This window comes from Puma concolor, chromosome B4, assembly GCF_028749965.1.
Source record: "Puma concolor isolate L17-30 chromosome B4, mPumCon1.1.hap2, whole genome shotgun sequence".
Lineage (NCBI taxonomy): Eukaryota > Metazoa > Chordata > Mammalia > Carnivora > Felidae > Puma > Puma concolor.
Genome location: NC_141673.1, coordinates 7,068,164 through 7,093,095, shown reverse-complemented (window position 1 = coordinate 7,093,095; position 24,932 = coordinate 7,068,164). Strand labels below are relative to the sequence as shown.

The following is a 24,932-nucleotide window of genomic DNA, read 5'->3' as shown; positions in this document are numbered from 1 at the left end:
ACTGAGCCACCCAGGCACCCCACAAGTTTTCTTGTAAATGTATTTCTTGTAATATATTTCTGTTTTCTCATTGTTTAAAAATTATATTTAGAGTTAAGCTTTATATATATGCATATATATTTGCCCATTTTTTTCAATTACAAACCGAACAATTTTTGAAACTATTTCATACCTTAGTGGCTAGATAATATTAAAATGGTAATCGTGTTTTAACGAACAATTACTCTGTAACATTTCACCTAACTTAAATATTTTACATTTTAAAATAGTGTCTTGTTTCCTAAGACCCTGGCAAACGCCGGCAACTAAAACTTAGTCTGCTACTTAGCAAAGAAGTTTTCATGCTCTTTATTAACTAGGAATCCAAGAAATGCAAGCTGAGCACCTCACCCCTGCTTGGCCTCTTCTCTCTGTTGATTGCCTCAGGGCAAGACCTGCAAGGATCACAGCTTTGAGATGCAGCAGCATGGAGCCCCCAGCCCTGGAAACTCCCTCTCCCGCAGCCACCTGCTGGGACGCCCTGCCCGCTCCTCAAAGCTCCCTGGAGGGGTGTCACCCCTCATCCCTGTCCTCAGGAAAACCATCCATCTGGATGCCTTCCCTCAAAGCCACATCCCACAGGCTTCCGGCCGACCGGGCCCGGGAGCCGGAGCCTGGAGTGTGTCCTCACCGGAGACCAAGCCCCGGAAACTCAGCTCCACCTCCTTAACACTCCGTCAGAACAGCCAGGCATGGCCCTTGGGCCCCCTGCCTTCTCACTGGGAAGAGCTGCCCGCCCCGGGCAGGGAGGCTGCCACCCATGGAGGAGGGAGGCTGCCCACCCCAGCCTCACGATCTGTCTCCCTAGTGCCAGGGGGCAGAGTCCACTCTGAGGGCCCAGGGAACCCAGGATTGGCCAAACCCAGCAGGATGCCCATAGTGGAGAAGCCCCTGGTGAGTTCCTACCTGGCCCTGCCATTTCAATCCCGGTTAGCCCAGAAATCACCAGGCCCTGCAGGGCCAGGCTCAGTGGGTCAGAAACACCCTCTCCCAGTGGCTGCCCACGTGACTACCAGAACTTCTCCAGGAAGAGGCAAGCCCCGGTCCAGGGGTATCCCAAGACCCCAGCTGCATCTCCAGAGGGCCACCTCCACCACGGGTCCTGCGACAGCCATGGATTTGGCTCCTCTGGACACAACCAGGCCAGGCATAGTCAGACATGTCACTACGATGGTCACCAACAGGCCTAGTTTGACTATCAATCTGGCCGCACCAAGCACATCCACAGTGGATACAGGCACAGAGTTCCCTGCTCTGGATACCAAGCTGGGCACAGCCACGGACTTTGCTACAGAAGGCACAACCAAGTTGGACACGGTCATGGATTTGGTAACCCCAGACCCAGAGAAGCTGGGCAAAGCCATAGCTACAGCAGGCACAGCCAAGTCAGATACAACCACAGGGGGTACAGCCACGGATTTGGTGGTACCAGGTGCAGTCAAGCTGGGCACCACCAGGACAGACACAGCCATGGCTTTGGCTAGAGCGAATACAGCCAAGCTAGACATAACTACAGATTCTTTTGCTTTGGACACAAGCAAGCTGGGCACAGCCATGGGGGAGACCACACTGGACAGAGTCATTAACCTGACCACATCAGCCACCTACCCACTGATGCCAAGCAGAAGCACAGACCCAGCCCCGGACTGTGCTACTGTGGATGCTGTGACAGATGGGACCACAGAGCCCATCATGCTGGACCTAGCCAGAGAAACCAAAGGTAATGCAAAGAGCTTGGTTGGGGATGTGGTGGGCTGCCGTAGGGGGTCAGGATCTATTGGCCAAGAGATGGACACGTCAGGAAAGGGAGGTGGAACTAAGGTCAGAGATGAATGTGCTGGGGGCAAGGGGAATGAGATTGACGGGCAGAACACAGGGGATGCACTCTGAGCTGGGTCCCAACCTGCCAATCAGAGGTGAGGTAGAGCGAAGTCACCAGAAGGAAAGTGTACAGGGGTAACTTGTGAAGGAGAAATTACGCGGGGTCCTTCCTTTGGTATCTTCCATGGTTGTTTCTTTGTTCCCTGAAGAGCTGGAGGAGTCAGGTGATCTGTAGGTGGGTCCAGCTTTAAAAGCAAACCACCTGCAGGAAAATACAGACCAGCACGTCAGGAAGTGGTGATTTGTCCGACAGCCATCACTATAGTGCTCCTCTCGATGTGAGCAGTGACTTCACCTGAGACCTTCTAACTCATGCACATTCAGCCTTCCAAGAAGCTATCTGTTGCTCGAAAGGTGCCTCACCTGGCATGTTCTTCCTTGATCCCTTACCCCTAGCCCTTTAGTCCAAAAGGTAAGTTGGAGACTTGTACGTATGCAAGTCCTGCACAGAGCTTTAAGTAGGCCAACACAAGGGCTGGACGATCATTTGGTCTCAGAGAGGATGTGACATGCCCAAAGTCATGCAGCTGGTTGGTGGCAATAAGCTAGTGGGAATCCAGATCTTGGAATTCTTCTTTGGGCCATCCCAACATTCCCAACATCGCACAGGTTCAGATTCTGGAGCTTGGAAAGCATCCCATCCGTCAGTGCCTTAACTGGGTCTCTGGGAAGCCAGACCCTCCTCATCTTGCCCCATACATTCAGTCTGGGGCAGCTCTCCCAGGCCCTGGTCTTCCGGTGGGGCCCCTCAACCCTGACAGCCCATTTCTTCCTGAACGGACCCTGCTCCCTGATTTCACTCTCTCAGCTACAAGCACCGGCACCCTAGAAGCCTGGGTTTCTTCCTCTTCATTATCTTTTGCTCTCCTTCACCCAACCAGTCTATTTCCAAGTTTGTTGATCTACCTCCTCAGTACTTGGCTGTCTACCCCCTCTGCTCCAACCCTCTGCCCCTGTGATGCCACAGCTCTCTCCTGCTCCCCCACCTCCCCCAGGGCTCTCAGTCCTCCATGCAACTGCCATAGGGACTCACATATTCGATGGCAGCACTTTCATTGGCTTCCCTCAAAAGTCCAGCTCCTTAGCCTGGCTTCCAAGACTTCGGACTTCTCCAGCCTCTAGCTCTATATTTCCACCTGGAATTTTCTCTGCTTTGGCTGCATCAGGAGCGGTGTCGTCCACGGCACCATGCTGCTTACCCCTCTGGGTCTGCTCACGTCTGCTGCCCCTATCCACAGAGTGCCCTTCCCTTCCCTCCCACCAGCATTTATTTGCCTTTCTGTCTTGGCCCCAGGCTTCCCCATGAGCTCTTCCAAAATCCCTCTCTCCCCAGAATGCCCACCGGAGTACCCTATGCGTACCCCCTGCCCTCTCCATTAGGACAGTCCAGCTTTCCTGTCTCCCCCGCTGGAACTAGAATGGTCATCTTCGTCCCTGTGGCCCCCAGGGCCTGGCACTGCACTGTCCATTAATGGTGACTGAATGCATGACCTTTTTTTTCCTGATGGATAAATGGAGGCTCAGGAAAGTTCCCGACCAGGTCAAGGTCACAGGGCTCACCATTCCCCAAGCCGGGCCTGGAACCCGGGCCCCTGACTCAGGGCTCCGCAGGCGCCCGCGCCTGGGCAGAAGCGCGCTGAGCCCGCGCAGCATCCCCACTGACCGCGTGACTCGCGCGCGCATCGCCCGCTCGCTGCAGCCACCGGTCCCCGGCGCCCCCCGCCCCGCCCCAGCCTGGAGGGTAAGAGGCCGGGAGCGGGATGGGGCGGGGCGGGCGGGGCTCGGGACTGGGATGCGGGCACCTCCCCCCGGCCAGGCATCCCGAGTTGCAGGCATAGCGACCCGCGCGCCACCGTCTCCCCCTCCCGTCGCCCGCAGCCGGAACCCGGTACCCGCTCCCGCGTGCGGGCTGGGGGAGCGCGGGTGCGGGCGCGGGCGCAGTGGGAGGGGGAGGGGCCCTCGGCGGGGCCGACAGGCGCGCGGGTCACGTGGTGCGGGTGGCGGCGGCGGCGGCGGCGGCGGCGGCGGCGGCGGCGGCGGCATCCGTGTGCGCGGGCAGGGGCAGCGCGGCGCCGAGCGAGCCGAAGCGAGGTCCGGGGCGGGCGCGGCGGCGCGGGGCGCAGGGACGGCGCGGCCGGGCCGCGGGCCGGGCGGGTGGGCGGAGAGCGCGGAGGGGCGAGGCCCGGCTGCGGGGGCCGCTCTGCCCAGGAGGAGCCCGCGCCCCGCTCAGCCTTGCAGCCCCGCGCCCTGAGCATCTCCCGGGAGGAACAGAGACAAAGGAGGATTCATGTCCAAAGGTAGGGCGGCCGGCCGGGCCACCGGCGCCCGCTGGGAGGAGGCTGCGGCCCCGGAAAGCCCGGCTGGAGGTGCTGCCAGAGGGAGGGTTGATGCGCCGAGGAGCCCACGCACGGTGACATATGCACGGACACACGCACACACGGTGGCACACACCCCGAGATATACGTGCCCGAGGAAATGCACACACGGGATCGCGGGGAGATGCAGAGATCCACGGACACACAAGCGGGGACCCAGATGCACACAGAAAGCCCCACGCTGGAGCACACCAAGACACGCACACCACGCACAGGTTATCAGGGCCACCTACAGCCAGATGGCAGACCTGTACTCTGACACAGAGACCCTTCCCCCACACACAGGCGCACACGGACACAGGCAGAGGCACCGAGACAGCTGGTGGTCTCCAAGGGAACTCATTGGGCTCCAGAGGCCTGGGAATGGGGGAAGGGGGTGTCCCAGGGCCCTTTGCAACTGTGAATGGGAAAGGACTAAGATATCTTCTGTGATTCGTTTTCTGGGAGCGGGGCTGGAGCTGGGGCGGTCTGGAATTGCCTCTGCCAGTGCGGGTGGGGTCTTGAAGGCTGCTAGGGCTGGGAACAGGGGAAGATTCCAGTTCAGGAAGGGAGGGAGAGACCCTTCAACCCCCTCGCCCCCCAGGCAGGTGCTGTTCTGGAAAGATCCCCTCCCCCTGCTGCCACCTTCCCAACAGAGGGGTGGGGTCCCTGGGCCAGACAAAGACAAAGCCATTTGTTTGTCTGTAAAAGAAAGCGCCAGGGTCCTTGCTTGGCATTGGGGAGGGGGGTGCTGTTTCTGTGGGGGACTCAAAGCTGAGTCAGGTCGACAATGCCTCTCCCAGAGCACTGATGGGGCAGGTGGCTCCTGGAGGGGGGTCGGAGGGTGGGGGGCGCTGAGAGCTCCTCTTCCTCTCCAGAAACCCCGGGAGAGCTGGGAGCTTAGGAGGAACCCAGGGACCATCTAGGCAGGATGGCAGTTGAACTATATCCCGCCACCTTCATCCTGAGCTCTTCCCACCTTTGGGGAACCCCTCCCCGCATCCTTGTTGCAGGGGAGGGAGAGGGTCTCTCTTAACAGAGTCTACCCCTTTGACTGTGGCCGACACAGGAGCCATTTGCTGGCTGGGGGGTCAGCTGCTCTTCAAAGGGAACAGCATGTGAGGGAGAAGAAAGGTGATGGTTCTGAAATGACAGGTGTCTCCCTGTGAGGCATTCATTCAATCATTCATTCATTCATTGCTGAGTGCCTGTGTTATGCTAGTTTCAATGAGGCACAGAGATCAATGGGACATGGCCTCTTCCCTGAAGAAGGGTGGGAACTAACCTATGTTCGGTGCCAGGTAATTTATGTCCGTGCTTTTGCATAACGTTCACAGCAACCCAGCAAGGTAGGTACTATGCCCATTTTCCTGAAGAGACAACTGAGCTCACAGGGGTCATCCAGGTGGGAGTCAAGCCTGGGCCAGCTGCCCATCTGGGGTTGGCATGGTGGGACCAAGGGAGCTGTCCACGCAGAGGATGGAGCTATAGAATTCAACTCCAGAGCAGTGTTTGTCCTGTTCCTGGGAGCTGTCGGGCACCCTCAGCAGACGATGGACCCTCAGGGGCAAGGTCCTTGTTTGGGGTCCAAAATTCTCTTTGGTATTAAGTCTCGGGTTGGCTGGAGTAGGCTCCCATTTGGCAGCATATGAAATGTCCTGGAAGGGATGGAGGGAAAGAATGAACGTGATGAATACAGGGTGTTCAGGGGGGACAAGGAAGCACTGAACAGGGGCGCCCATTTCAGGGAGGAAAGCAGAGGGTGTCCCAGAGGTAGCCCTTGAGCACAATGGTGAAGAAGGAGTAGGAGTCAGCCACAGGCCGGGGTGGGGAAGGGTCGTCCAGCAAAGGTCGTGACATAGTGACCCGCCACACGTTTGCAGTACTCGTGGCAGATGCGTTGTTGTTAGCATGTGGCTGGCATGTGATTGGCATGTGCTTGAGGGAGGTAACATGCCATCAGGTGCTCTATACGGTGTGCCCACGGGGGCTAGTAGGTGCTTGGTGGTCCTGGAAGTTGCCTGGGAATCTGGTAGGCAGCCCCTTCTTGCCACCAGGGTCTGTCTTTTGGGAATGCTCTTTTAGGATGCTGCCATGGACGGGCCAGAGCAGAGCAGGCCATAGTTAAGGGCACGCACTTTACAAGGATACTAACAAAATCCCCCTTGAAGAAATACAAGACTCACTTTCCAAGTTGGTAGAACAGGGTAAGACCCACCCGCACCCCCAGCCGCCCCCAGATGGATCTGTCTCACAACATAGGTTGTGAGACCGAATGGGCTTAGCTGTAGAGGCATGAGGGAAGGGGCCTGGGCCAGCCGTGGGAGCAGCTGGGCAGGGAAAGTGGGGCATGGCCTCCAGTGCAGGTGTGCAGAGTGGGGCCTGGGAGCCACGTGCAGCGAGTGGAGGAGCAGGCCAGGCTGTGAGAGTCAGCTGCTGCAGGGCTGAACCAATCTTGCTGCTGCCTGGAGCCGCCTGGCTGGCAACAGCTTCCTAGGAGGTAGGAGGGAGCCACGCCAGGCCCTGGGGAGGTCCCCAGGCTTTGTCAGATTTGGCTGCGCCCGGGAGTGACAAGGAAAGAACAGTTTCCCATTGGGAGAGAGAGTCTTGCCAGGGCTGGTGGAAGGGCCAGGTGGTGGGGGTACGAGAACAGACTCCTGGCTGAGTCTGGGGGTGGGGGAGGGAGGCACTCCTGTCCCCCCACCCCCCTCTTGCCCATCTGCTGCTCCGTCGGTTCTCCCTGTGAGCCTGAGAAATCTGCAGGAACCACAGGATTCCAGAAGGGCAAAGCTGGAAGAGGTCCTTAAGGGAGCGTGGAGTCCAATAACTATGCTGTGTAATTAGCATTGCTTTCACACGCCCCACTTCATTTTGCCCTGCTGACAAGCTGGTGAACTTGAAAGGGGCAGGAGCAAGAGGGTCCGGGAGTGAGTGTGAGGCACTGTGCTGGGGGCTTCTAGGCATCATGGCTCATGCAATGCTCACCACAGCCTTAATCATGATCCTGTCCAGTTTCCAGATGGGGAAGCAGGCTCACGGGGGGAGGGGGAGGGGGAGGGGGAGGGGGGGATGATTTGCCCAAGTCCACACGTCTGGCAAGTAGCAGGGCCAGGCTCGTTCCGCTGTACCACACGTACCCATTTTATGGATGGGAAAATGGAGTTGCTCGATACTGAAGCCTACCCTGGTAGACATTGGTCCTGCAAGGAAACACACAGATTTCTCTTGTGTGTAAACATACCTGTGATCTGCCAGACCCAGAGGGATGTTGGCCTTTCCCTCCTAGAGAAGGGCTGTGTCCTCGGCCTCCTCTTTCTTTGCTACCCATCATTCCTTTGCTACCCATCATTCCTTTGCTACCCACCATCCCATGAACACACTACGTCATCTTAGGCAAGTGACTGCTCCAATCTGGCTGCGTCTCATCCTCTTCCCACTGGTTGAAAGGGGAGACTTATTCCTTCCACAGATTTAAAACTATGGCTAGGATGATGTCTGGGACCCCTCAGGGCACAGACACCCCTACTTTGTGGTGGTGCTCATGGAACAGAGGGGACACGGAAGCTGGGGGCAGGGGTGGTACTCCTGCGGTGTGAGGGGGTAACCCTATTTGCTTCTAAAAGACAGAGCAACTGAGGTCAGGGACAGTTAATAGATGTTAGGTTCAGTATCCTAAAAGGTCTTAGCATTTTATCTGAGGAGACATGAGTCAGGTCAGAATAACCCCAAATATCTTTTAGACTGGTGGTTCGCCACTAGGGTTATGCTCCCCCCGGGAGACATTTGGCACTGTCTAGGGATATTTTTGGTTGTCACACCTGACATCAGGGATGCCACCCTACAGTGCACGGAACAGCCCCCTGCAATAATTATCCAGCCCCAAATGTCAACAGGACCAAGGTGGAGAAGCCTGGGACTGGACACACAGACATGCTTCGGAGCAGCGAGTGCACAAGAAAGTGCCCCAGCGGCTGGAGAGGCTGGGTACTGATCCCAATCTGGCATCTGACTTGCTCTGTGTCTTAGGGAAGGCCTTTCCTCCTGGGCCTCGGTCTCTCCGTGAAATGAGGTGCCCATACTGGGTGACACCTGAGGTCCCTTCCAGTCCCAACTCTTTGTAATTCTGTATCAACAGAACAATACCGTAGCTTCTGTGCGACTTCTGTTTGCCTCCAGCCCACTTCTCCCACCTTGGCTCTGCAGGGCTCCCGGAGGCCAGGACGGACGCAGCCATGTCAGAGCTGGTGCCTGAGCCCAGGCCTAAGCCGGCAGTGCCCATGAAACCTGTTAGCATCAACTCAAACCTGCTGGGCTACATTGGCATCGACACCATCATCGAGCAGATGCGCAAGAAGACCATGAAGACTGGTTTCGACTTCAACATCATGGTGGTCGGTATGAAAGGCAATGGGGTCACTGGAGGCCACGGTGGCGGGCAGCGCTGAGGATCCTGTTTCTTTCCCTAGGATTGGCCTCAGCCCTGGCTTCCTTAGGATGAGCTTTTTCCGGGAGGAAAGATTTCACGATGCTGATCACAAAAGCTTAAGCCTCTTCTCAAGACTAGTTGATCCAGGGGTGGGAACTTTGGGTGGATTGTCAGCCTGGCCCCGTCATGGGTGGACGGACACAGGCAGCCTCTTAGGCATGCTCAGCCTGTTTTCAGGTGTGCGGCGTGGGGAAATCGTCAGTGTCCTTTCCCGCTGGTGTCAGATAGAGGGTGATCTTACTCTTTTTTTTGGTGTTTATTTATTTTTGAGAGCGAGAGTGAGAAAGAGCAGGCATGAGCTAGGGAGGGCCAGAGAGAGAGGGAGACACAGAATCCGAAGCAGGCTCCAGGCTTTGAGCTGTCAGCACAGAGCCCGACGCGGGGCTCGAACTCACGAACCACGAGATCACGACCTGAGCCAAAGTCCGACGCTCAATTGACTAAGCCACCCAGGCACCCCGAGGGTGGTCTTGTTTCTGCTCTTTTGTAGTACTTTAAGGTTTAAAGAGAATTTCCAGGACATTGATTGGTCACTGAGTAGTGTCGCTGGGTCACAGAATGTAAGAGCAGGAAGGGACCCTTGCCTGATATCAGTAGGACATTCACTCAGTTGCTGAAACAGGGACCTGGGCATCATCTTTCTTTCTCCTTTCTCCCCCAGTCCAATCAGTCATCAAGACCTGTCAGTTTTGCCTTGTGAATCTCCCTTAGGTGTGTCGACTTCTTTCCATCTCCACTGTGACCACTCTTTGTTGAACTAGGTCTCCCACCTGGATTGCCACAGCCACTGGACCCAGTGCTGCTCAAAGATAAGGGGCTGGCTGGAGTTTAAATCATCTGACAAGTCTTGCTATAAAAAACATCAACTGAAGGGCACCTGGGTGGCTCAGTTGGTTAAGTGTCTGACTTTGGCTCAGGTCATGATCTCGCTGTTCGTGGGTTCGAGGCCCGCATCGGGCTCTGTGCTGACAGCTGGGAGCCTGGAGCCTGCTTCGGATTCTGGGTCTCCCTCTCTCTCTGCCCCTCCCCTGCTTGTGCTCTGTCTCTTTCTGTCTCCCAAAAATAAATGTTAAAAAAAAAAAAAAGGAAAAATGCCCCATCAACTGAACTAAACAGTGTGCTTCGTGTTAAGGTCAATTTACTTTCTGGTGCAAATTTCTTATCTCAAGAATGAGTAGCAAATGGTTCATGGACCTCGGCCCCCAGGCCACACTTCGAGGGGCAGTGACCCTCCTGGTCCTCTGTCTTCCTTTTGCTTCAGTCCATTATCCATCAGTGACTGAATAATTTTTCCAACCTGCAGAACTCCTCAGGTCACCCAGCCTACTTAAAACCCTTCAGTAGATTTAAGGACTTAAACTCCTAGCCTCGTCTGGGTGCTACCTTGCCACTCACCTGTTACCACCTCCAGCCTGGCGTTCTCCTCCTTGCTTGTGAGGAAAGTTTCCCTGGACTCTGCTTGTGCTCTTCCCTGCCTCTGAGCCTTTGACTATGCCATTCCCTCTGTTTAGAACTCCCTTCCAGCTTCTCCTGGGTCTTTCAAAGTTACTCTGCAGGTTTCAGCTTCGTTGTTGCTCCTACCTAGAAGTCCTCGACTGCAGAAAAACTGGATTACATTCCCTCCAGTTTGCTGCTGTAATGCCCCGGGGCTATCTCTTTCATAGCAATTATTGTGACATACCGTAACCTCCTGCTTATTATGTTTTGGTCTTCCTCATGCTAAATGGCTTCTTGAGGGTAAGGATGATGTCTTGTTCACCTCTCCACCTCCAATTCTGGCACAGCACTTGGCACTCAAGAGTACTTAGTGAGCAAGAGACCTCAGAAAACAACCAGACCAGGAATGAGAAAGACGTACAGGCTACACGGGCTGCCTCTCCATCCGCGCCTTGGAGAGAGACGCTGCCGATCGGCCATGGCTCACGTTCAGGACTGAGCTGACGGGTAGTCTTTTTAACATATGGGTCTTGGTGGCTACTACCGATTGAGCAGCTAGAATGAGAAATGCAGCTTCTTTGCTATCTCTGGTCTCATCAGCTCCCCCGCTTGCCACCGCGTTGTCGGTAAAGAAACCAGGGGAGCAAACGCGGCCAGTCCAAGGTGTTCAGGGAAGGAGCACATTTGGGTCTGGAGCTTTAGGCTCTTCCCCCCCCAGCCTGGTCCTTTTCTGAATATACCACAGGGATGCCCTAGATCAGCACTTCTTTTTAAAATTTTTTTAAAAAATTTATTTTTTTGAGGGAGAGAGCATGTACCTGAGTGCGAGCAGGCGAGGGGCAGAGAGAGAGGGAGAGAGAAGATCCCCAAACAGGTTCCGCGCTGTCTGTGCAGGGCCGACGCGGGGCTCGAACCCACGAACCGTGAGATAGTGACCTGAGCCGAAATCAAGAGTCAGACACTTAACCGACTGAGCCACCCAGGGGCCCCCAGGCCGGCACTTCTGACTTTACTGTGCTCATGATTCATCTGGAAGTCCTGCCTAAGTGCAGATTTTGAATCATAGGGCTGGGGCGGGGCCCGGGACCCTGCATTTCCTACAAGCGTCCAGGTGATGCTGACACCATTCAGCAGTTTGCAGGGCCTGCTTGTGTGATCCTTGTGCATGTAAAAGTTTGAGGAGCACGGGGGTGCCTGGGTGGCTCAGTCGGTTGGGCGTCCGACTTCGGCTGAGGTCATGATCTCATGGTTTGTGGGTTCAAGTCCCGTGTCCGGCTCTGTGCTGACAACTTGGAGCCTGGAGCCTGCTTCAGGTTCTGTGTCTCCTTCTCTCTCTGCCCCTCCCCAACTTGTGCTCTGTCTCTCTATGTCTCTCAAAAAAAAATAAATAAATGTAAAAAAAATTAAAAAAAAAAAAAGAGGAGCACGGCTTGGGCCAGTGGTTTTCAAGTACCCTTTAGTTGCAAAACTCCTCCTTGGAATGAAATCTGCTGTTGCACGATGTGTGTAAAACAGGTCAAAATGGGGTGCCTGATTGGCTCAGTCAGTAGAGCATGTGACTTCAAAAAAATTTTTTTTAATGTTTATTTATTTTTGAGAGAGAGAGAGAGCGAGCCTGGGAGGAGGGGCAGAGAGAGAGGGGACACAGAATCTAAAGCAAGCTCCGGGCTCTGAGCTGTCAGCACGGAGCCCGATCAGGGCTCAAACTCAGGAACCGCGAGATCATGACCTGAGCTGAAGTCGGCCGCTCAACCGACTGAACCACCCAGGTGCCCTACCTTGCACATATTTTATTAGGTGGGGGTTAATCTCTCTAGGAGCACTTCAGCTGGGGATAAAGAGAGCTCTGCCATGGGATTCACAGGGCTGTGGGATTCAAAGGCAAATTTTGCTAGCAGATGTTATGTATGCACTGAGGCAGTATCAGAGGGCCAAGGAGTTCCGCCGTGACATTTAGATTATTAAAGACTAAAAACGTGAGTGGAGCAGAAACAAAACAGAATGTCACTACACTAGACAAATACAGAGGGTTTCCCCCTTCCCAGTGGTCCTGGAACTCTGGAAAGGAGGAAAGAATGTGGAATTCAACTGATGTCCCAAGTCCCCCTCCAGTACCAGGGAACTGTTCCCACCTGCCTTCTCTCCCACTTAGTCCTTTGCCCCCAGTGAATGGTGAACTGGGGGCATGGCCTGGATCAAGGCTCTAGAATTCTGTAGGCTCATGGGAGAGATGGCCTGCTCAGGAGGTGGACACGGGTCTTCCCCACCGTGTCACCCTCCTCCTGTCTTGTGGCAGGTCAGAGTGGACTGGGCAAGTCAACGCTGGTCAACACGCTCTTCAAATCCCAGGTGAGCCGCAAGGCCTCCAGCTGGAACCGGGAGGAGAAGATCCCCAAGACTGTGGAGATCAAAGCTATTGGGCACGGTGAGGACCGGGCAGGACCCCTGTGGCCGCTGTTCAGAAGGGTCTCTGCCAGAGAGGGAGAGACGGGCAAATGAAAGGCAATCTCAGGACAGAAGAGAACAGAGGTCTGAAGTCTGTGAAGCCAACTCCTTGGCTAGAAAAGGGAGGGGGGATTAAAAAGGAAAGAGGTGGGGCTCGAGCTGGATGATAAAACGAGGGTGGGAGGTAGACAAGCAGAAAGAAGCCGGGAGGGCCCGGCAGGTGCAGGGAACAGCGTGAATAGAGCTATGGAGGTGGGAAGACCCAGAACTCAACTTTTCCAGTAATTGGTCCTGAGGAAGGAAGGAAGGAGCCTGGGTCTCCCTGACCGGTAGGAAGCAGGCTACCCGGCATCAGCTGGAAGAGTGACCTCCCTGGTGCCTTCTCTGTTCACCCCCCCCCCCCCCCCGCAGTGATAGAGGAAGGCGGGGTCAAAATGAAGCTGACGGTCATCGATACCCCGGGCTTCGGAGACCAGATCAACAATGAAAACTGGTATATGTCTGCCCTGTGAGATTTCTGCCCTAAAGACTCTGCAAGGAAGACGCTGAACATGGTTCAGATTCATTCCCATCGAGAGCCATCTGTACCCTTCATGCCGAGGGGTTAAGTGGGAAGGCTTACTAACGGACCGCAGAGGGGCTTTATAAAGAGGCGAGGGAAGAGGCTCTGGTGGGAGGCCAGTGCAGAAGGGATTTGGGCTGTGGGGTTACCTACAGGTGGCCGAAGGGCAGGGTGGGCAGAACAAGGGGAGCGGTGGTAGGCTGATCTGAAGGCTGTGGCAGAGCTTGGCCTGCGGGCAATGTCTTAGCCCTGGAAGAAGAGAGGAGGGTGGGCCATTTCTATGAGGAGAGAGCCTCTGGGACTTCACTGAGCAAAGCTGCGGTGCGTATGCAGCCAAGGAGGGCTGTGCAGAATGTAGATGGGAAGTTCCAGGCAGAAGTTTGCTCCCAGATAGGGATGGAGACCGTTGTTCCTCTGTGAGGGAGCTGGGTTCTGCCACGGATAGGCAGGGCCCCTGGACAGCACAACTTGGAGCCTTCTTGGAAAAGTGACCGATCGTCCTCTTTCCTGGTGTTTTGAATGCTCCTTGAGGGAGAAAGGTGATCGTAACATTGGCAGCAGTCAGGGTAATGAGTTGTTGCCACGTTGAATATTTTCTGTATGCCATTGCTATGTTAAGGACCAAACCTCTGTTCTTGTGCGTGCCTCTAGGCAGCCGTGGGTCCTCCCACTTTAGTTGTGAGAAAACAGCCTCAGGGAGGGTAGAGACTTCCTCAGAGCCTCCCAGCTAATAAGGAATGGAGGTGGGGAGAGTGTGTGTTGCTTTCTGGAGTGGGGCGGGGTTCTGCAGGATCCTCTGGCCCAGTCAGAGGACTGGGTCTCCATGGGGGTTCTAGCCTTGCTGATGAGGAAAGCCGTCCGTGGGAGCCTGAGGGAGGGTGGGCAACCCACCCCAGGCCCCCCAGGGGAGGTAGAAACGAGAGGGATGTGAGAGCCCTGCTGCCTGACCATGTCTAAGGTGAGCCCCCAAGTCCTGTCTTTCTGGGACATCCGTCTGCTTTCTTCCCACCCTCCAGCTGGGAACCCATCGAGAAGTACATCAATGAACAGTATGAGAAGTTCCTGAAGGAGGAGGTCAACATTGCCAGGAAGAAACGCATCCCTGACACTCGTGTCCACTGCTGCCTCTACTTTATCTCCCCCACGGGACACTCGTATGTACCAGTCCCATGCCCATGGCCACACCTAGCTCTGGTTTGCGTCATTCTCCAGTGGATAACTAATCCCTGGATTCAGCTGGGGCCCCGGATGAGCCCCAGTGTAGTCATGGCCCCGTGATCCCCTAGACTTCCCCCCCCTAAAAGGCTGACTTTCTTACCGGGAGAGTAAAGCTGACCAACACCAGCCCCCCATGCTGCCCACTGGTGTTCTAGCACAACTGTGCCAGCAGAGAGGGGTCGACATGTGAACACAGAGGGCTCCTCGCTTATTCAGTAGATCTCTGCTTTGCCCAAGGCTGGGGGTGGGGGATGGGCAGCAGGAGAGTAAAAGGGGAGCAGGCAGGGTTGTTGAATTGGGGTGGGTGTTTGGGGTGGGTGTGGGACCCCGCTGTAGGCATTTGGTGGGTGGCCAGCCCAGCATGTCTAGAGATGAAGGCTGGCAACGAGCAGAGCATGCTGGGAAGTCCAGTTGTGAGTCGCAGATGGGACAGCACGATAAGGAGTGCGGACCTGGGATAGAGAGATCCAAGTGGGCACGCGGGCATGCCTTCCATAGCTTAGTACTGAGCCCGTCTGCTGGGCCAGAGTTCAGTTCTTGAGAGGACGACACAGGCAAGGCAGACCCCCAGGTTTGGAGGAACCAGGTAGTCAGCAGGTGTTTGAGGGTGGGGCCCAGGGACTCAATAAAAAGGTTTGCTTTATCCTTCCCTGGAATGTGGACCCAAGGTCAGAGCAAGCCAGCAGACAGCCTGACTTAGTAAGTCCCCGGGACTGTGAACTAGAGCCAGACTGGGGCCCCAGAGCCTCGGGGGAGCTGGGCCCTCAGAATGAGGAGAGCCAAGGTCCCCAGCTGGGCCCCTGCAGGACTAAGTGCGGGCTGGGAGAAGGCCCATCAAAAAGTGCAGTCCTGGGGGCGCCTGGAGACCCAGGCGGAACACGTGACTCTTGATCTCAGGGCTGTGACTTCCAGCCCCACGTCGGGCATGGAGATTACTTAACAACAACAACAAAAAAGTGCTGTCCCATTAGCAGAATGAGATAAACAAGTAACCGTGACCCAAGGACACATAGGCAGAGACGACAGTCCACAGCTGTTCCCAGGAGAAAAAGATCCCCACGGCAGGCAAGCTGTTCTGAAGGAGCAGTGGGAGTAGGGCTGCTAGAGGAGGGGCAGGATTGGAAGAGAAAGGGAGATGGTGGTCCAAGTGGGGCAGAGACTTGGAGTCTGTTCCGCAGGCTGTCAGGAGACGGAGCAGCCCCTTGGCCTCAGCCAGTCTTCCCGGCCCAGTCCCTCTGTCCCGAGGGTGGCCCTGGAGTGGTGGCAGCGGCTGAGTGGGGCAGGGCAGGGTGGCTCTGACACCCCACCTTCTCTGGGCCCCAGCTTACGACCTCTCGATCTGGAGTTCATGAAACACCTCAGCAAAGTTGTGAACATCATCCCTGTCATTGCTAAGGCTGACACCATGACCCTGGAGGAGAAGTCTGAATTCAAGCAAAGGGTGAGAAGGCCCCTCCTCCTTTTCCTGTCCCCACCCTTCCCCCTCCTCTGGTCCAAACCATGTCCTCTCCTTGATTATTATACCCCCCCCCCCCCCCCGCTGCCCACCCAGCTCCTATTTAGCCATTAAAGAAGCTGGGCTGACAGTGTCTATGGACAAAGAGAAGTTTGCAGCCTCAGGCTGCCTTCTTCCCAGCCACCAAACTTACTGGCAGAGACCACTGAATACATAAACCACCATACACATGAGAGACCACTCCTCGATGTTAGCTTGCTTGAAGGGCTAAACTAATTAATTAACTTCCCGCTAGTGTTTATTAGTGTCTTCTATAAGCTCCTCCCTGTGCTGGATGCATGGGGTTGGAGGTAGGGGCATGTGGATGAAGTATAAAGACATTGCTCCCTTCAAAAAAATTACAATCAGGTAGACCACTGAAGAAGTCCTGGGTGGCTTCCTGGAGGAGGTGAGACATAAGTCGAGCTTTGGGAGAGGGCAGACCTATAGGCTTGGGGTGGGGAGCCCCACTTCTCTTCCCTGCAAACAGGAATATGACACATAGTAGCATGAGCACTGCCCATGTGGAATCTGTACTCAGCTTGTCTAAATCCTAATCTTATGGACCCTGCGATGAGCAAGCTGCACCCCCAGACTGTTCCTCAGCTCAGGCTGGGCTGTAGTAGCTGTATGACTGGGGCTCATGTTTATTAGGATCTTCCTGCTGCTCAGGGCCTTGGAGTTCGAAGATGACTGGATTAGCACAGGCTGATTCATCCCTCTGACTTCAGCACACACGTGCACACACATACACACACACTCACACCTGTGTGAGCGTACCCCACCCCCTCCCCGCATTATCCTGACACTTGGCTACCTTGATGCTTCTCTTCCTTGCCCCTAGGTTCGAAAGGAGCTTGAAGTAAATGGCATCGAGTTCTACCCACAGAAGGAATTTGATGAGGATTTGGAGGACAAGACGGAGAATGACAAAATCCGGGTGGGTGCCTCGGGCTCTGTTCATCACACAAATGCCCCCCTTGTTACCAGTGGGATGTGGATCGTGTACCCCTCCTGTCTTTCCACCTGCTTTTCCCCTTTCATACTCTCTGCCCCACCTCTCCGGACCCAGACCAGAAGTGACATGGGACAGGATGAGGACTGGGGCCCTTGCCGGGACTGTGAACTTTGCACCCAGAAAGCCAAAGTTCGTGTCCATCCCAGACCACCCAAAAAGTTCTTTCCCCAGAGGGCCTGGCAAAACCAGGGTGTGGTTGATGGAAGGGCATGGACAGGAAGAGCATCAGGCTGGGGTCCAAGGTGTCTATGCTCTAGTCAGAGCTCTGCCTCAGTGTCCCCTCCATAAAGTGCAGGGCCCAGGCTGAGTGGCTTAGAGGCTTTCTTTCCCCTAGAGGAACTGTTTTAAAAAATGAAACATCAGACAGACCTTCTGTATATGAAACATGAAAACAGAGCTGCTCTGGCTCAGCGACACAGGCACAGAGCACTGTCTTCTCAGCAGTCCCTGGGGTGTCTCCTGGGGATGCTAAGGCTTCATGTGATTTCCGTGGTCCCTTTCAATGTCAAACTTCTACAATTCTGGGACTTTACATCATAATCATGAGTTCTCGTCTGGGCTTTTCTACTAACCACTGTGACCTAAGACAGATCATTTACTTGCTATGGTCTTGTGTCTCCTCCTGGGTTAAGGGTGAATAATCTACCAGAAGCCCCTTACCTGATATAGCTGAGACACGTACAGGTTAATTGGAAAAGCCCATCAAAGTGAAGAAATCATTTAAAAAACGATGCCTACAAATCTTCAGTGTTTTTAAGGAAATATTTCACTAAATGATCAAGTGAAAATAAAACGTATACATCCCATTCATTAAGCATTCTTTTCATGTTGAGACAAGGCTGCTTCTTTGAGAATAAGTTCAATCTTAAGACAAGCGCAGCTCACCTTTATCAGGTCTTTCTGAAACTCACGTTTCAGAGAAGCAACTCTCCACGGTCATACGTCCTCAGCTTCCATAATAGTTAATTTGTCCAGTAACAAGGACACATCAGGCAAACGGACTTGGGAACAAACGGCTGTCTTGGTGAACATTCAGCCCATCTGGGGGAGCGGAGGGGCCCACGAACATCAGACAGTGGCCTTGGAGCTCTGAGAGGTCAGCGGACGTGGGCTTCTGCCAGTAGGTTTCATGCGAGGTAGTGTGAAGCATCAGTTACGTGGTCGTCAGATGGGTCGGTATCACTTAAGAGAGGTCTTTCTATCCTCTCTTAGCTCTCAGAGTTGTTCCAAGCCAAACCAAACGCATTAAAGCAATAAAAAGTACAAAGCGTTCTCCTGGTGAAGGAAGGCCAACTTACCGAGGTGAACCAGCCAGGTAGGGGTGCAATCAGGGGTTGGACCCAGGACTTCAGACTCCTTTTCAGGAGACAAGAGCCTTGCCCTTGCCCCTTGCCATCAGTGGGATCACTGAATGAGCATCAGAAACGTGCAGTTCGAGGCTAGAGGCCCAAGACTCTATGCCGTCCTTGGAGGCCCAGACGGCACAGGAGGTTGACGTGCACATGTGTGTGGTTTGTCAGCAGGAGAGCATGCCTTTCGCTGTGGTGGGCAGCGACAAGGAGTACCAAGTGAATGGCAAGCGGGTCCTCGGCAGAAAAACTCCCTGGGGGATCATCGAAGGTAATCCAATGCATCTTCTTGAAAAACTGGTTGCTGGTCAATTACGCTTATTTATTAAGCATCTATAGTTCAGGGCGCTGTCCTGGCACGTAAGATGTAAACTGAATGCCAGCCAGACCCTGCCGTGAGGAGCTTACTGTCTAATGGAGAAGATGAATCTCAGAGGCAGGAAATGATTAAAGGCCAAGTTAGCACCTGACTGGGAGACGCTGACTTTGACTCGTGTGTCAAAGGAGTTGAGAGCATAGAGAGGTTAATGAGCACTGAAAAAACCAGGGAAAAGTTTTCACATGAAAGGGGACATGAGCCGACAGACTGCTGAAGGGTGGTTCAGATGTGGCCATTTTCATTTTGTTATGAATGGACGGGACCTCTAGAAGGTCAATAGCGATCCTGAAAGTTTTCAAAGAATTGCATTAGCGATCTCTTTCAAGGTGATAACCTTCTGCAGGGAGCAGGGTGACGTGACTGTTCTCAGAACATGAGCTTCTGAGGACCTTGAGTCTCAGGTTAAGGGTCTTGGCCAAGATCACATGACTTGTTAGGGGTGAAACTGGGACTTCAGACCCAGATTTCAATTCCACAACTGAATTTATTCCATTTTCCAAACCAAGTTCATCTCACTGTACCACATTGTCTCTCATTTGCCTATGGCCCTGTGTTGGGATTTTTTTTTTTTTTAAATACATTTTCTCACTGCCTTGAATTGGAATCTTTTTTTTTTTTAAACGTTTATTTATCTTTGACAGAGAGAGAGACACAGAGCATGAGCGGGGGAGGGGCAGAGAGAGAGGGAGACACAGAATCGGAAGCAGGCTCCAGGCTCCGAGCTGTCGGCACAGAGCCCAACGTGGGGCTTGAACTCACAGACCATGAGATCATGACCTGAGCCGAAGTCGGATGCCTGACCGACTGAGCCACCCAGGCACCCCTTGAATTGAAATCTTTTAATGAGAATGTCTGTCTTGTCCATTAGATTGTGGGACTAGAGGGTTCATGTCTTAATTCCCTTCTGCCCCCATAGTCCTTGGCAAGTGATTTGCAGATAGTAGGTACTCAATCTGTATTGAATTAGATTCATTGTAGTGCATTGCCTTTTTAAGATGGGTCGATAGTTATTTGCTGTGTGTGTTACTGCCTTCCAATCAGGTTATAAGCTCCTTAAGGATAGGAATTGTGTCTTAGGTCTTGGGCAGATTTTTAGACCCTCTGTGTATTAGTTTCCTTTCCTATAAAGTGGGAAATAAAATTGTCCCTATTAGCTGTTATTTCACAGAGTCTAGAATAGTATCGTATTATTGTAGCTGCTCAATAAATATTTGTTCAGGGGCACCTGGGTGACTCAGTGGGTTAAGCGTCTGACTCTTGGTCTCAGCTTGGGTCTTGATCTCAGGGTCATGAGTTCAGGCCCCACGTTGGGCTCCATGCTGGGCATGAAGCCTACTTAAAAACAAATAAATAAATATTTGCTCAATGAATAAAATCCCATGCACGGAAGTGCCAGGATGAGCAAACCTCTGGAAGGCTTACAATACATTATGTGTCCTGTGGCTCCCTCCTAAATGCCAACATGATCTGAACAGAAGTTCATCCGCTAGGTGTTGCTACATTAGTGAAATGACCACCTGTTTTGTTTTGTTCACAGTGGAAAACCTCAACCACTGTGAGTTTGCCCTGCTTCGAGACTTTGTCATCAGGTGAGATGCACCCCTTCCCGTGGATGGCAGGTTTATTTATTTGGGGTCAGGAGGCCATCTGTTCAGACCTACTTCCTCCGTCTCCGGGATTCTCTGACAGCTCTCTGCCCCCATTCCAGCTCCCATCATGAAGCAAGAGGGGCTGAAGAAGTATCGTTAGCTCTCTGGCATGGGTCCCAGTCACTGGGGCCAGGCCATGGAAGTGACATGTTAACCTCGGATGTGGGTCAGTCTCTTCCTCTTCCCACCCTTCATCACATCCCTCTCTCTTCTCACCCTTTGTCCTTCAGGACCCACCTCCAGGACCTCAAGGAAGTGACACACAACATCCACTATGAGACCTACAGGGCCAAGCGGCTTAATGACAACGGAGGCCTCCCTCCGGTGAGCGTGGACACAGAGGAAAGCCACGACAGTAACCCATGACGACCCTTTCTCTATATCATCACACATACCCACTTCTCCACACACGCACCCCGGTACCACCACCACCCACCTTCTTCCTTTCTACTCTGTCCCCCAGGCCTGTCTGGTGTTTGTGGAGTTTGTCTACAGTGTGTGTGTGTGTGTGTGTGTGTGTGTGTGTGTGTGTGTGTGAGAGAGAGAGAGAGAGAGTGTGTGTGTGAGAGAGAGAGAGAGAGAGAGAGTGTGTGTGTGTGTGTGTGTGCACGCGTGTGTATACATGTGCAGGGGTGAGGTATTTTCACTGCCCTCCCTGGAAAGTCCCTTGTAAGTTTGGTTCCTCCATGGCTGTCCATTATCTGTCTCCTTTCCTTGTGTCCCAGAACAAAGCCGTGTGCCTCACTCAAGAGGTCTAGGGGAGGTTTCATTTAAAAATGATGGGGAGCAGGTGAGCCACAGGTAACTCTTCCTTATCTCTGAACCCGCCCACAAATTGGAACTGCAGAGACCCTCTGAGGACAGCTTCGGAGCTGGACCTGGCGGGGGTGGGGGGTGGGGGGTGGCAGTCTAGGGTGCGGCTAGGACTGCCTAGGGGAGGGAAGGTCAAGGGAGAGCAGGGTAGACCGGAGCGGGGTTCCTGCAGAAAGATTTAGTGCCCAGAGGTGGAGAAGAGAGCTCTACCCTTGAGTCTGTGTTGCCTTCACTGTCCAAACCCCACCACCACCTGTCACTGTCTGTCGTGGTTGGAGACTGCTGCTTTGCACACGTGCCTCGCTTCACTCACCTCTGTTCCCATTTTCTCTCTTTCTCCCCCTGCCCTCATTCTTTCATCCTGCCCCTCTCTGACTTCTTTCAATTGCTTTGAGTCTAATCCACTTTAGCTACATTTCTATATTTAGGATTTATGCCCAGTCTACTTTCAAAAATGACTTTAGGCCACCTTAAAATAAAATCACAGCCAAGGCACGTGACAGTACAAACCGAAATTACGAGAGAAATCAGATCCACAGGGAGGAGTGGGAAAGAAAGTTTCTGGCGCGCACAATGAATGTGTGTTGGCCCGGGCAAAGGAGGAAACAACGAGTTACGCAGTTCCCAGTATCTGGCTCAAAAGCACATGTGCTGGTCAAGTGAGACAGTCTTTCCTTAGGCGTTAAGTTCTAGAAGACTTGAGTCTCAACAAGTTTTAAGAGCAATACACGATCTTTGCCTTTATCAGTGATTTGGCTTCAGAGACCAATTTTAAACGGCACCTCAGTTTTCTCCATCAGGATTCTTCCTCCTTAACGCTGGCTTCTCTGCTGCTCACTGCCCATATGCTTGACTCCCTTTTGACTTCTTTTCTGTTCTCTCTCACTGTGCATGTCTGTCGGTCTGTCTGTCTTTCTCTGCTTTTCCCTGATTCCCCTTCCTGACCCCTGTAGACATTCCTAACCATACCCACATACAGTTAGCCTTTTCTTGCCTTGCCCTCAGCCCTGTATTTATCAATGCATATATCTCCCCTGTTTAGTTTACAAGTTACTCTTTCTCGTTTAGTCTGGAAGGTGGCTGAAACTTGGGGCTGGGGAAACAATGTAGCCTTAGGTAAGGGAAAACACCAACTGCTACAGTTTACAATAACCTCATACAACCTCCTGTTCCATCTCCTGGTCCAGCCCTAGGTGTTTTACTGGTCCACTACAAATCCCAGCATTTATAGTCTCTTGTCACTCAGGTGCTAGGAAAACACAGACCAAGATTCGGTGGACCAGGAGAAAGAGGTGGGTGACCCCAAACCAGTGACCGAAAACCTATGGTCTCAGTCTTTCCTGGAGGCTGTTTACCAATCCCATACACGTCCTCCCCCACCCACAAAATTCTTCCAGGGTAAGCACCTGTCAGCCTAGAACAGCAGCAGGGTTAAAGCCCAGAGGTGGTTCCATGTCAACAGAAGAGGGATCCCTGGTGTATACAGCAGGCAGTCGTGAATGCAGACGTGGGACTGGCCACCTAGGACAAGCAGGGGGAGGTCTGGTGGGGGTGGTGGGCGTTGGAGAGGTTGAGTAGGGAATGGTGCTTGGCCACCCCTAAGCCATGATCTCAGCCTCCCTGGAGAAGCTGTTTTATGTGTCTGCTGCCAGCTGCTGGTCTCCACACCCTCAACCGTTCTCAACCCCCCTGCAGGGAGAAGGCCTCCTGGGCACTGTCCTTCCACCCGTGCCAGCCACCCCCTGCCCCACTGCTGAATGAAGGCCATTCCAAGTGCTGCTTCTCCCTCCATCCCTCCCAGCTGTTATTGCTGCGGGGCCGTGGCCTTTTTAGTGCCGTGCTTGCCCAGCCCACCACCACAGCCCCCCTCAGCTCTCAGCAGGTTGGAGGGGCCAGGCTGCCTCCTTAGGACAGTGGCTTCCTCCATTTATCCAAACCACCCCCTCTCCTCCCAGTGGAACGGAGCTCTCGCCAGCACTGCCCTCCTCCATCGTCCATGTCAGCCGGTCCCAGCCCATCCGTAGGGTGAAAGAACTCATCAGGAGCTCCTTCTGCCCTTGCAAACCCATACCAGCTACTTGTAACCATCTCCAAGAGAAATGGCATTGCTCCCCGCCCGTTCATCTGCATGAGCTCCTCTTGGCTTCCTTCAAGGGTCAAGAAAGCAACTTTTCTGCTTGTCAGGTTTGTTGATGTCAGCTGTGTGAGCCCCAGTGTGGGACAAGGGTGTCTCCTTCATTGCCTAAAGCTTATTTATAATGATGGGTCACTACAGATGTGGGGGGAGCAAGGGCTAGGGTCACTTAAAAAAAATCACCATTTGTGGCTGGCCCAGGATGCAGTCTCACACACACACACACACACACACACACACACACACACACACACCCCTGCCCCCATAATGCAGCCACTTAGGAAGAATGGTTTTCCTGAAGAGACAGTTCTGGAATTGCCTTCCTTATCCTCAAACTTTAAAAACAAAACAAAACAAAAAAAACTTAACAGACAGAAAATTCCAGAACCCCACAGAACGGGAACTCTAGGGAGAAAAAAAAAAAAAACCCACCCTTCTGTCCACTTAGCAATAAGAGGGATCCCTTCCCACCTACCCCGACTACTCCTATCCCCGCCTCCACCCTGTTAATGTGAGTAATGAATTAGCCTGGCCACAGTCGGTCACTGTAGGCTGGTGGAAAATGCCCACCGGAGGGCAGAGCCCCCCATCAGATGCATGAATGTTTGCGAATGTTGGCTGCCACTGCCCCACATACTGTGTCTTTATGGGATCCCCTCCCCCCACCCACCCACCCCTACCATCTCCACCTGGACACTACTTTCTCAAAGGCTGGTGACTTGTGGGCCATTCATCTACAACTCAGTCCTGACGGAGCAAGAGGCCCAAGCCTAGGGGATGCAAGAACGACCCATTTCTTAAATGTTACCAGTCCCAGCCAACATTTTGGTGACATTATGGTTAAATTTCCCAGTTGAAAGCAAGCCAACAGACACTCAAACTGGTTGTGTAAATGTTGCTAGACTTTATGTGCTGTACAACTAAACATTGCTGTTTGAACAATAACTGCTTGGCCTGTGTCTCATTTGTGCTCACTCCTTGGCCAAAGTAGCCATTACATCATCTCACCCATGGGTGAAGGGTGAGATAGGGACCATCTTGGTAAGAGGTAGCCACAGAAATTATAGATGGAAAACATTTTGTGAGTCCAATTTTTCTTCATTTGGCTTGAGGATGGACTTCGGTCATTATTCCATGTGTATGTTTAATGTTTATTTCTTTTGAGAGAGAGCAGGGGATGGGCTGAGAGAGGGGGAGAGAGAGAGAATCCCAAGCAGGCTCGGCATCATGCGTGTGGAGCTCAATGTGGGGCTCAATCCCACAAACTGCAAGATCATGACCTGAGCCGAAACCAACAGTTGGATGCTCAACCAACTGAGCCGCCCAGGCGCCCCTCCCTGGGGTTTTGTACCCAACATGGGTGATGGAGCTAGTATGCTAGACCTTGAGGGATGCTGTGCTCTGTGTAATCTGTCTCCTTCAATGTAAACAGGGTTTATTTTCACTTAATGAATTTCCTAGCCTTTCCCTCCTTTCTCCAGAAGGCAAGAAACCCAACTCTATGGAAGGATTGGACCCATCTTGCCTGGAGACCTGCCTGCTTTACAGTGAATGCTTTAAGAGTAAGAATTTAAGGGGCACCCGGGTGGCTCAGTCGGTTAAGCGTCCGGCTTCAGCTCAGGTCATGATTCACGGTTTGTGAGTTCAAGCCCCGAGTCGGGCTCTGTGCTGAC

At 53.4% G+C, this 24,932-nt stretch overlaps 1 protein-coding gene and 1 long non-coding RNA gene across 6 annotated transcripts; one reads left to right on the top strand and one right to left on the bottom strand.

Annotated features, from left to right (window-relative positions):
* Nucleotides 1-324: 324 nt before the first annotated feature.
* On the bottom strand, nt 325-3,636 carry LOC147578859 (uncharacterized). The gene is made up of 2 exons (XR_015253267.1): nt 2,954-3,636; nt 325-2,122 (listed from the first exon to the last, which is right to left on the bottom strand). It is a non-coding gene; the product is annotated as an uncharacterized LOC147578859 (long non-coding RNA).
* On the top strand, nt 432-24,204 carry SEPTIN3 (septin 3). Of its 5 annotated transcripts, none has more exons than XM_086712140.1 (11): nt 432-1,759; nt 8,478-8,669; nt 12,494-12,622; nt 13,054-13,135; nt 14,221-14,358; nt 15,746-15,863; nt 16,762-16,857; nt 18,456-18,555; nt 20,201-20,252; nt 20,543-20,636; nt 22,821-24,204. In XM_086712140.1, the coding sequence occupies exons 1-11, from the start codon at nt 457-459 to the stop codon at nt 22,884-22,886; spliced, it is 2,370 nt and encodes a 789-aa protein (XP_086568266.1). In that variant the 5' UTR covers nt 432-456; the 3' UTR covers nt 22,887-24,204. The 5 variants fall into 5 exon arrangements, 4 of the variants coding, with proteins under 4 accessions (XP_086568266.1, XP_086568264.1, XP_086568263.1 ...); XM_086712138.1 differs by lacking the exon at nt 432-1,759 and adding an exon at nt 3,637-3,661; XM_086712137.1 differs by lacking the exon at nt 432-1,759 and adding an exon at nt 4,076-4,217 and having other exon boundaries at nt 18,459-18,555.
* The last annotated feature ends 728 nt before the right edge of the window (nt 24,205-24,932 follow it).

Excerpts from the sequence above, each read along its gene's own strand:
- SEPTIN3 (XM_086712140.1), top strand. The coding sequence starts at position 457 with ATGCAGCAGCATGGAGCCCCCAGCCCTGGAAACTCCCTCTCCCGCAGC. Across the intron at positions 1,760-8,477 it reads CCTAGCCAGAGAAACCAAAG|GGCTCCCGGAGGCCAGGACG; the intron begins GTAATGCAAAGA and ends TTGGCTCTGCAG. Across the intron at positions 20,253-20,542 it reads CTTCGAGACTTTGTCATCAG|GACCCACCTCCAGGACCTCA; the intron begins GTGAGATGCACC and ends TTTGTCCTTCAG.